At 41.4% G+C, this 12,500-nt stretch overlaps 1 protein-coding gene across 6 annotated transcripts in view; it reads left to right on the top strand.

Moving 5' to 3' along the window:
* ZNF521 (zinc finger protein 521) overlaps window positions 1-12,003 on the top strand; it is a 287,757-nt gene extending 275,754 nt beyond the window's left edge. For all 6 annotated transcript variants that reach the window (XM_068563426.1, XM_068563423.1, XM_068563421.1 and 3 more), the window contains one exon: window positions 11,223-12,003. In XM_068563426.1, coding sequence (XP_068419527.1) covers window positions 11,223-11,252 — 30 coding nt within the window. In that variant the 3' untranslated portion in view covers window positions 11,253-12,003. The remainder of the gene's footprint in view (window positions 1-11,222) is intronic.
* Window positions 12,004-12,500: the final 497 nt, after the last annotated feature.

Below are 12,500 nucleotides of genomic sequence, written 5' to 3'. Positions count from 1 at the left end.
AAGTATATGTTAAGACCCAACAAGGTTCCATGTAGGATAAGGGATGCACTTGGCATTCCTGATTCCCTCTCTTCCTGCCTGTGTGCACTGGCTAACAGATGGGTGATTTCAGGGGACGCGGGGCAGGACATTATTAAAGAAAGGGGCTTGAAGCTTTCTGCAGGACACAAAACATGCATGGGGGAGGGAAAGGAAAGAGAGCAAGCAAGGAAAAAAAAAAGCACCAAACTTAAGTACAGAATTATTTCTCTTCTCTCCAAGCCAGGATTATTTTTTTTTTTAATTGAAAGTGAGAGACACCCAAATGGAATTGGGCTTGTGAAATATTTGCATTTTAAAAGGACTTTCTTAGAACTTAAAGCAAGGCCTTCTTGGGGCTCCTTCTAAATTGCATTCTCCATGCGGGAATATGAGCCCTGGGGGACCCAAAGATCAAAGGCAAACACCAGGGATTTTACCTGTAGAACCCACGCAGGAATGTACCTCTCTCCCGGCTCCGCACCACACACTCATGCCAGCGTCCAGCGTAGGCACGAGTGTACACACATGCACATGTGCACACACACACTCATTCTTCTGCAGTTTCACTATGGAAATTTGGGAAACCAACACATTGTCTTTTCACAGTTCTATTCTTTGTATGTATATTTACTAAAGCAAATGCCCTAGTAGACAAACATTTGGTTGCTTATGATGCGGAAAGGTTGTTTTCTGTTATTCTTCGTGATTTATAACATGTTGACTTACTCTTACTGTGAGTTTACCTCCTAGAGAGTGTGGCAGTGCTTTTAATAAAAGAAAAAATACACTACAAGGAAGTGGCATTTCTTTTGCTTTTTGCCCAAGTTCAATACACTCTTTTTCATAATTATTGGGAATTGGTTGAAGGGAATCCTTGTCCATATCAAGTGGAAAAGCAGGAAGAGTTCTTGCTTCCTCCCCCTCCCTAGAAAGGTTACCCTTTGAATATAAATTACTGTGCCTTGTGCTTCTCCCATTCTAATCAGATGACCAGGTTTAAATCAGGTTTAAATCCTAAACCTGCCGGTCAGTTTTTACATCAATGCCCTGTTCTAACAGTTTTCAGGTACATAACTTTCAATGGATTTCAAAAACAGACGTGAAGTAAGTAATGCAGGTGGAATCTTGCTGCTGATGGTCAAACAACCTAACTTGACTGCAAGATCTTGGGCCAAGTAATGTGACGATGGGTAATTTCACTAACTAAATCCTTTACGAGAAACCTTCTGGGATTCAAAATCTAAGAGAAAAGGGAGGAGCAGGAAATGTGTAATGTTTGCAAGAGGACATTTCTGAGCAATTATCAATGTAAGCTCCCATTATTTGCTGCTAATTACTACACGAGGCTGTTAAATATTTAGCAGAAGTTTGTTTAATTGTGTTTGACTTGGGATGGAGCGGGGGGCTTGAATATGACTTGAGCATCATGAGTCAGTGTGTACACCCAGAGCCAGGCGGAGAGGAAATTTGCATTCACCCAAGATGAACACATTTCAGTGTCAGCCAAGCCTTCTTTTTCCTTCATTCCACAGATTTATTTATCTTTAAGGTATCTACAATGAGAGCACGAAGAAGGGGCACTGTTCACGGATGTAAAATTGGAAGGAGGTCATTCTTAACCTTGTTTACAGGTGTTCTAGTTTAGAAAGCGCCAGTGTGATAAATTAAACATTACAGGGGGAAAAATTAAAGCTTAGCAACAACTGGCACATGGACACATCTGTCTGTGAAGCACTGACTTAATCCCTGAATATCTTATTAGACTGTATTGCCTATCAAAGCCTTCTGTCCCACGATACGCTGGATCCTGCAATTCTAGAATCTGAGCAGAATCTTTAAGCTCTGGCCTCTCTTTCATTTTTGCTGGCTCTCTGCAGTTTGATTTAAATTTTCCATTGGCTCCATGCATGTAAGCAGGTAGCTCAACTCATTGTTCTCTTTTAAAAATAAACTTTGTACTTTTAATGTATTTCCCAGTGGCCATTTTGCTCTTTTTAACCTATTCTTCCAATTCGGCACCTTTTTTTTTTTTCTTTTTCCTCAATGTAGTAGATAGTGCATGCTCCTATCAGTTCAAAAAAGGGAAAAAGGGTCAGCTAGCGACTGAAATTTTACTACCATTTCTTTTCATGTATTTTATTTATTGTATTTATTTATTTACTTATTTTAATTTTTGGCCACGCTGTGTGGCTTGTGGGATTTTAGTTCCCCAACCAGGGATCGAACCTGCACCCTTGGCAGTGAAAGCAGAGTCCTAACCACTGGGCCGCTAGGGAATCCCCTTTACTACCATTTTTAAGCTCGTAAGAGAAATGAAATGGTTACGAAGTTAACATTGTCACGTATGACCCATCAGCAGTATTTGTCCTTTTGAAGCTGGTGGACCAGCGTGGCTTGTTTTATTTCTCTGAAATGTTTAATTGTCAAAATACTAAGAATTGCTCTACACTAGCAATTTGGACATGGCATTCCTTTAAAAATTAGTCTCTGCTTAGGCTTCTGAAGACTCACATTAGACTAAGGCTAGGCTACTTTATAGGTAGGTATTCTCAAGATATTGTTCACCACCATTGGCTTTCCCAGCTTGGTTTTCTGTTGTAAAAAAAAAAAAGCACCTGTGGTGAAAAATAGGCTCTGTTTGAAGTGACCCCGACCTCCCTGCCCAGCCACATGGATCTCCAGCCCCACAGGGACCCAGTACCCTGCCCTCCGCCGCTCTCAGCCTGGCTCCTGCTTGCTCTCTCCCCCTGGAGCCCGTCACTCTCTTCTAACCTCCCCCTCCTCATCACTCCAGCAGCGGGCAAGTGTGACTCCTCTGAAAACTAAGCCCAGGAGGTGAGGCGCCCTTTCTCTGTGGCCCATGGCACCCTGTCCTCCTGTCCCTGGTGAGTGCCCTGACGGTGAGCAGCTGTAGTCTCTGCAGCCAGCCCAGCCCGGGGATTAGAACATAGCAACCTGCACCGCTCAACAGTTGCTTCTTCCCAGAAGCCAGCTCAGCCACTGGAGTGGCTATAAGACCTTGAAAGTTGGCTTAAACTCTCTGGGACTTAATTTCCTCACCTATAAAATGAGATGTTGGAACAGATGCTGCTAGAACTCTCCCAGCTCTGAAACCATCTCTTTTTTATTCTGAAGCATCACTTACAGGTGTCGTTGGCTCCTGCTATTGAATCTCGACCAGCAAATGAGGGATGATGGCTTTGCAGTCCGTTCAGAGTAGGGAGTTGTTTCCATAGCCTAAATAGTAATTTCCAGATTTTAATATTTGGGTCCCTTTATACTTTATTAGATTGTAAATATTTCTAAAGCAGCACTGATTAAGAGCCACTAAAATGTACCACCTTTGTTCATTGATGGTACATGGAAGGTCTTACTAAACTGCTGAGGGAGTGGACATTTTTGGAGAGAAGATTATTTATACAAGCAATGCCATTTATTATATATCTCGAAGAATCCTTTCCCTGATTTCTCAGCAAACGCCCATTCTCACCATTGACCATATTTTTAAATGCCATGCCACAGTTCCCGTGTGGCATATATGTGTCCCTTTTGCTATCCTTTTTTTTTTTTTTTTTTTTTCTGTAATTTGACGGGGGGAGATGATACCTCTGAGACTGAAGACTAGGTCGCATCCTCAAGCAGGCGCGGCAAGCTCAATGTGTTTTCAAAACACTGGAAGCAGTGGTCCTCAACTGGGGATGATTTTTCCCCCAGGGGTTATGTGGCAAGGTCTAGCGATTTCTGGCTGTCACGACTGGGAAGGTGCCCCTGGCATGTTGTTGACAGAAGCCAGGGATGTTGCTAACATCCTACTGTGTACAGGGCAGACCCCTAGAACAAAGACTAGTCCCCTTCAACATTCCAGTACTGCTGAGGTTGGGAAACCTGGTCCCACCGGCCTTCTAGAATCTATTTAATTTGTAGGCATCTCGCTCTAGAACAAAGCAATTGAATGACATATTTTGTATAATGACTAAGAAATAGCTTACTGGATTGTCTTTTTGGTTTTTCTGGATGAGATAGAAGAACTTTATACTACAGATACATGGTCAAGGCTTCTGAACATAAACTCATAAACATGCCAGTGTCCACATGCTTCAGAGTCATCTCAGCCCAACCTTTTCTAGGCTTATTTAGCATGAATGTCCAAAGAACAGCAAATACAAAAAAAGTCCTTCAGTGAGGTTTATTAGAATGTGAAATCGTTTCCTATGGGAGGTGTGATAGAAGCTTCATTGCCAAAACCATTTAAAACTAGCCTAGAGTGTGAACTTTATAAAACAATTTTTGTCCAGCAAGGGGACAAACTAAATAACCTAATAGTCCTTTTCTGTCCTTAATATCGTGTATTTTTCTGATCACTTCTGATGATGCCCTTTCACCTTTTGCTTTAATATAGCTTAGTGACATCCAGAAAATGCTTTGAGATGTCAGGCCAAGCCCATGTGAACTGTTAAATGTCAAAAGAAAATGCATCAGTGTCTCTCTAAGTTCATAGTGATGACATTACCATAAGAAAAAATAAAAAGGGAAATTTTGTCAGTGCAAACATGATCATAAATGCAACATTCATGACATTAAAGAGAGGGGTAAAAGCATATCATGACAGTTTGGGAAATTCCATTGCTGTTTATCAAAATAAAAGTGTACAGCCTCATTTTAGTAAATTCTGCCAAAGTAAAAATTGTGAGTCAACCACCCTGGTCATGAAAATCCATCATATGAATATGTTTTTTAGACTGTCAAAGCACTTTGGGGAATACTATACATTTGTCTTTTAAGAACATTCATTAAAATATATCTCACCAAAATGCACATACCCACATATACGTTCCTGAAATAGGGCCCATGAAAACACAATTACCCCAAATTTCTCCAGCTAAGAAGTATATAATTTGTAGACAATGGAAACTTTGGGGTGGTAAAACGGGGTCTAATTGGTATTTTGGATGATTTGGGTGATTTTTAGAACATTCTAACAGTACTTCCAAAGCTGAAGCAATTCACTTTTAATTAATTTAAAACTGTGAGTACTTTGGTAATCATGTGGACTTTGAAAATGTTAATTTATTGCCTTCACATCCTGTTAACCTTATCAAGACAAAGGCTACCCTTTGCCATTGTATTTTTTTCTCTAACCTATGGGGGAGATCACCCAGTATCCTCTCTGCATTAGCTAGATACACTCCTAAAGCTGTTTTACTAGCGAAAGAACTTGGGAATGAAAATAGAGAGAGGGTGGAAATGTAAAAATCTTGATTAGAAAGTATAATTTAATAGAACATGTATTGAACCAAATGTATTGATTAATGTAGAAGATATAGTACTTATATTGATTCAAACCAGAGATTTAGTACTAAAAGCTCTAAGCCAAAAAGCTGCTGCAGATTGCTACAAAAGTCAGTTTAATGCTGTCCTTGAGAGTGCCTTCACAAAGAAATTCTTCTAATGTTTGAGGACTAGGTAGAATGCGGTATATGTCAGTTTGATCCCGGAGGGTTTTATTTTGTACTCTAATAGCTGTTACGAGCCTACATTATATCCAAGGAGTAATTTTCCTTAGGGGTGCCCGGCTCGCTTTGTGTCAATATTCTAGCATTTTAAGTCACGTACAGTATATGCTTCTGGGAACACGGAAGGAGCCAGCCAGCCAGACTCATAATGGTCTGCATTCATTAATAAAGGCAGAAGCTTCTGTCCCTCCACTGCCCGCTACAGGGATGCCTCTTTGGCCTTCAGGGACCCGTGCAGACACATTTAAAGAAAGCTTTATTTTGAGTGGGCAGGAGATAAAATGTAGGACTCGCAGGCATTTCCTAAGTCAGCTATATGCCCGAGCACAGGGTGACCTTAATGGGTCAAAGAAGAATGCAGGTCAAAAGACTTATTATCCAGGCTGTTGGAAACCAATTGCTTTTGTTTAAAAAAAAGCAGTAGTGCTTAAAGGTGGACGATAATGTAGAATTCTGTTTGCAGCCTGTAACTGCACGACTGTATGTGTACTGGGATGTGCTTCTAGAAAAATAAGAGCATACACACTATCCATAGTGTTTACAGATAAAGGTCCAACCCTCGTGATAAAAGGAAGGGTAATATAATTAGTTAATCAGTGATGATTGATTACGGATGTTTGCGTTCTTCAACTGAAGAAAAAAACAACATGCTGCCATGGTGCTGTCACCATCTGTTGAAAGAAACAGCCACATTTAATCCTTCTATTTCTTTTATTTCTTCCCGCCTTGCATTGTTGCAAAGCCACAATTGCCTACTATTTCTTCTGGTTGGAAAACATCTCATTTAAATTGAATACAACTGCAGTTAAAATTTGGGATTCTAATGGCATGGTGAATTAGTGGAAAGCTTGCTATTTTTTTTTTTTTTTCATTCCTTTTTAAAATAGCATGCTGGCTCTTTTTCTTAGTTTTAAAAGCTTGTCAGAATTTGAGACAAAAGGCTATAAATAGACAACTCATGGTAAAAATGATTAACATCTTTGAATCAACAAATCTCACAAAACTTCCATTCTGACACAGTTTTTATTTTTATTATCACTGCTATGTAACATTTTGCCGATGCCAACAGAGGGCTACAAAGCACAGACAACGAGACGTGGTCTGTCAAAATATTGGACAAGCGAGGGCAATCTGTGGCACCACTTTTGGGGCTAGGGACTTAATTTTTCCACCCTGGGAAGGTAGATTCCCCTTGGCTTTCCTCCAGAGCTTAACTTCATCTTTGTTATAGGTGTAAATATTCAAATTCACATCAAGATCACAGGAAAATGGGATAGTTTGGCCAAGGTGAACAGTTACAGGGGATGGTGGGTTTTTTTCTTTTTTCTTTAAAAATATTTTGCTTGGATTGCATTTTAAATAGGATTAAACCGTTTGACCAGTAAATGTGGTCAGCTCTCAGAAAGGAGGAGGCTGAATTAATCATGGGTTAGCGTGCCAAGCCCAAAATGAGAATTCCAGTCTTGTAAAATGAAAGGCATCTCATATTTTAAAAGAAATTCATAGTGCTAGAAGGGAATTTTTAAGGTCCTCATCTGTTTTTTTAGCTTTCTAAGTTTAATTTCACATTTTAGAGAAAAAAAGATAGAGCAAACTCCTTCTAAATGGGGCCCTTTACAGTAAAGAGTGTTTTTGTTGTTGTTTTTTTTTTAAAAACCTGGCTATTAAGGTTTCATACCTAGAGGGATCGTCTTTTAAGCTTTGAGGTGTGTTGTGAATTTGATTTTTTTTTTTTTTAACACAAACCCCCCTCGTGTAAAACAACTGTTCATAACTGGGATTAATGGTTTGCAATTTTCAGTTACTTAGACATGGGGTCTCCAAGAGATGGCTTTTTGCAGAGTAGAATATGGCTCTCTGTGGGATTACAGAAGTTTTCTTCTCTTCCTACTTCCTTTTCTGTCATCGCCCCCCCAACCCGCGTCGATGTTGCGCTGATGTTCTCCCCGATTATGTAAAACACTTTCCCTTCATTGGAACAGATATTTTTTCTCATAACCTGTCATTGCATTAAAGTACCTTGGGGACTGTGAATTGCTGTGTAAAATTGGTGAGATTACCCACTGCTTTGTTCTAGTGTAGTGGTTTCCTCCAGACCCAAAGAACAGAAAACTCGTATAGGAGAAGGCTGCTTGCGCGTGGCCTGGCAGCGTTTTCTCGCCCTGCGTGTCCCTGTCTGTGCTGCAGGGGCTCAGGAAGGGCTCTGTGGTGTGGCGGGGGGTGGGGAGGAGCTAGGGCAGGCACCTGCCCTCTCCTTGGGCTTAGCGCTTCTCTGGTCTACTTTTCATCTTTCCCACTCGCTTCCTGTCTCCCTTTCTGTCTGTGATTTTAAAAACACACCAAATAGGTGGAAAGCTCCCATGAAGCAACTTCTTGTTTCTCTTATCCTTGGATCTTCAGTGAAGCCTGGAGACAAACACTCCTCATCTTTCTCTCCAGCCCCTAAAAACCAACCCAGTAACCGGTGCAGCTCAGACATTCCTTCCTTCCTCCAGAAGATGAAATCAGGCCATTTGTATTTTCAGTGACTCAATGTACTGCGTGGACGAGGGGAACAGTCACATCCCAAAGATCCTCAAAAGTGGTGAGGACAAGCCCTTGAGGACTGGATCAGAATCACCTGAGTTTTTTGTTTGTTTGTTTGTTTGTTTGTTTGTTTTGTTTTCAATGCAAATATGCCCAATTCCCACCTTGAGAATCACAGACAATGGTGAACGCCAGGACTGGGAGGCCTGACCTCACCCTCAGCTGATCTGGAGAAAAAAAGAAAAAGAAGGGCACTAAGTGACCTCAGTGGTATGCAAGTATCTCCACACCAAGAGAACTTTCTGCCTTTACCATGTTTCATGCCAGATTTCCCATTTAGCCGTTATTTGTATTACAGCTCTTTAGTTTTGTTGAATCTTGAATTTTGCAGGCCATACCCTTGTCCTTCTCTCAGATGATATATATTCTTTTCTCTTAATATGCAAAGCATAAATCCTTTATAGTAGCAACTTCAATCTGTTGCAATAAGTGATTCATATGTATTTGTTCATTTCTTTGCACCTCCGAAGAGACTTGTATGGCTTTGGTTTAGGATGAAAGCATCCAAGAAACAACTGTTGCCAACTATTATGGCCAACTTGTGTTAGGTTTTTGTTCTGCAGTATCTTAATATAGGCACATAGAAGAACACAGGATAGATTGCAGTATAGCTTCCTTTATTAACCACTAAAATTCGATTGAATGTGGAATGTCTATAGTAAGCCCTTAAGTATTTTTAAATAATGTCATTAAACTGATTTCTGTTTTTTACTTTATGATAAAAAGTAATCACACATCCTCCTGTCAACGTTCTACCATTTAGATAACTATTGTCATAGCTCTTGTATTTATTTTCTTAATTTTTTTAAATTAAAAAAAAAAAAGCACCTTTCTGTAAGATCAGGCTTGACTCTTTGAGATAGGAAAATGCATGAGAAAGTTTAGACAGTGCATTTTGAGTAATTGAACTTTTTTACTGTTTGTAACCTCTTTGATCATAATTATGTTGATATTTAAGGGGATAGCAATGTTTCTTAGTCTCATCAGTATTTTGATTACCCTTCATGTCTACGTGTTGGTGAAAAATAATTTGCAGAAGCAGTTATTTAGAATCAATACAAAGAAAAAAAGAGTTGGCATAAAACTGGTCTGCTCCTGTATGTACTTTTAGGCTAGTACTACTAAAGAAAAATTAAAAATCCAGCTTGTCTTTTACTGAATTAATAAAAATGGTATGTTTTAAATAAGGCTGAGTGAAATAACATCCTCATTATTTGCTGTCAATCTGCTTATAAAATGGGCTTAGTTTGAAATAGGGAACGGAAGACCTGGGTCCTTTTCACGAGACTCATGTCTCCTTCACTGGTGCTCTTAGCCCCAACTGGGCAACCCTGAGCAGCCAAGCCTCCGGTCCTTCATCCTTTACTCATTGGGCAGGCATTTTGCTAGTTTGGTGGGGGATGAAAAGATAACAAAGATCTCTAAGACAAAGCCCTCTGTTGAAAACTTTCCATAGCTCCTCTTTACCTACAAGACAAAGCCTGAACTCCTTAGCCAGGTACAGAGGGCTCTTCATAATCTGGCCGCAAACTTCTCTCTATCTTCATTTCTCATCCGCATGCTTGGTTCTGGACACTTGAGAAGATTCCAACCAAACTGAACGAGTTGCAGGTCCACGAACATACCTTGCATATTCTTCTTTGCCTTTACCCACGTGGGTCTTTGGCCTGGAATGCCCGCCCTGCACGCCAAATGCCTCTTCATGTTTCCAGCCTCAACTAAAATGTCACGAGTTACGTCCACTGCAAAGCCTTCCCCAAAGGCCAGGCAGGGTTAGGCGTGCATGATATTCCTATGGTCGTTTCTAATATAATCCCACCAGGTTGCTTTACCATCATGTGCCCACATGACTTTCTTGAGACTGAGAGCACTCTGAAGATGTGAAGGCAGGGACCGTCCTTCTCCCTGCTGTAGCCCTTGCCTAGCTTGTCAGTCGTTCATTTGGCCAGACCCTCTTTGCTGAGCGCTGCAATCCTGGGGGCTATGCCTGGTGGTGATACCAGGATTCAAGAGATGCTTGTGAAGCAATGAATAAATGAATGAAGACCCAAATTACACACAGGGAGAGAGCCGAAATTACAAATAACCACAAGACCTCAGATGCATACAATATAAGCAGTATAAAGCACCGTGGGAAATCAGAGAAGGGGGAAAGCAGTTTTAGATGGGATGAGCATGAAATGGTAGTATTTTGTGATCAGAAGGGATGGGGGAGGGGGGGGGTCAACTGGGAGAGGTGGGAGAACAAGGCTCAGGGGAGGCACAGCGGAGGGAAGGTGCACATCAGGCCATCTCCAGGCCTTTGCTCCGAATGAACGTCCCATGGTCCTGTGACCATCCCCCGTGCAGGCCACAGGCCCAGGTCTGGAGCCCATTGTTCACCCCCAGGGCCTGGCTTGTAGTTATAAGTTACCCAGGAATCCCAGTTGCCGGCTCACAATTTGGAACCGGGATGTTGGCTCAGAAAGGGGACATGCTGTGTGGATGGAGAGGAGGCCACCAGAATACAACAAGGACTGCACCCGCTGGGGACGGGGAGGTTGCAGGCTGCTGTGATCTGCTCCTGCGCCAGGTTGGGACCCAGCACCAAGCCCACCCCCAGGAGAGGAGCTGGAGAAGCTTCCTGTCCTGTCAGTGGTCGGCCAGGCTGTTCTTGCCCGTGAAGTCTATATTCAGGGACAGATAGAGCCTCTGCTGTTAAGACGTTCACCTTCTAAGAGTGAGTAGAACAAAAGCATCTGTAATGAATGGAAATGATGGGCAGATAAATATAACTGTTAAAATAGTGCTACCCAGTCATTTGAAAAGACGGTCGTATTCTGATAAGAAGAAATGGTGGAAGGTGGGGCGGCGGCGGTGGGGGGGGGGGGTGTCTCCGGGGAAGCAAAACAGAGGCAGAGAAAGGGGAGACCCCTGGCCCCGCCCTTCCATCCTGGCTCCCACTGGGGGAGGGGAGGAGCCGGTCCCATGAGCACCGATTCATCTGGGTGCGGAAATACAGTATTTAGGTCATTATAAATCAATCAGCATTTATACATTCTTGGTTTGATGAAAATACAATCACTTAAGGTTTTTTTTTTTTTCCCCCCTCTTTCATTACAGAATCATACGATGACCCAACACAGCAGTTAGTGCAAGCACGGTCTCTCAAGGAGAATGACTTTTGTGGCACAAAAAGGGAACATATTTTACTCTTTGCACGAAACTTTCATTGTTAATGTATATTATTCAGAAACATTGTATTGTACCATAAAACTTGTATTATCAAAACTGTTGGATGTTCATGTGTTTGAACTTTTGAGCACCGGATAGACCCCCTGTATATAAAGTGTCTCACATGTATTATGTCGTCTGATACTAAAATGGTCTTATAAAGACAAGTGGACTTGGGCCCTATTCAGGCAAGATTTAAAAAAAAAAAAAAATGTGAGCAAAATGGCTTAAGAGAAAGTATTCTCAAGGAAGACAGATTAAAACAACCCTGTTACACAGGAGACTATGTTTGGACTTCCTTTTCTTAACACTTAAGCCTAGAATTTCTCTTTTTGGTATATCAACAGTTAAACCCAAGACTATTTTTTATTGCTGAAGATTCTTGCAAACCATGAAGAGATGTTCTCACAGAACCCCACAGCTGGATAAGGCCCGTATATATATTTGTAAGCCTTGCAATGTGACAGCTAGCATCACTATATATGCAATAGTTGTTATGTAGACTGTCAAAGAATTTTTTTGTTTCCTGGATACATTTGAAGCTTTGAGTGTTCAAGGTTTTCCTTAATGATTTCGCACAGCCAAATTCTTGAATCAGTTGAACTAACCTGTATGTTACTGTTATTAATGTTTACTCTGCGGTCTGAACCTGGAGATTACTGGAATTGTTTTCCAAGAGGAAATAAATTCAGTTTACCATTAGGTGTGAGCGTATTTGTGTGTTTTCTTTTTCTAGTTACTCTGCCATTGAAAAAATCTAATTGCCTGCACCCTTGGAAATGAGTTCTGCTCTTGAGAATATCCCAGGCATAACCTCAATCATATTTAACCTTTCCACACTGGGCCAAAAAGCAGCTGGGAAGAGATTCATCACATCGCATAGGGAAGGAATCAGACCCGAGGTACTTCTTCCTCTTGCAGATCCTACCAGGTCACATGGTACTGGAGGATTTTGACATCACAGATGGATGTGATGGCTGTTTTCTGCATAATTTGCAGCCCAATTCATGTCATGCTGTGCAAATCTGAACTCCAAGTAGATGGCTGCAATTTGAGAGGCAGTTTGGCTTATGTGTACTTAAGAAGCAGCTTTGTTCATTCAGAAGACAAAGCACAGAGCAGGGAGCCTTGCACTGGCACAGAGCGCAGACTCTCAGTGTGATCTTC

The sequence above is a fragment of the Eschrichtius robustus genome, chromosome 14, assembly GCF_028021215.1.
Source record: "Eschrichtius robustus isolate mEscRob2 chromosome 14, mEscRob2.pri, whole genome shotgun sequence".
Taxonomy (NCBI): Eukaryota; Metazoa; Chordata; class Mammalia; order Artiodactyla; family Eschrichtiidae; genus Eschrichtius; species Eschrichtius robustus.
Note: the sequence above shows the minus strand (reverse complement) of the source record. Positions and strands in the feature narration are given on the sequence as shown.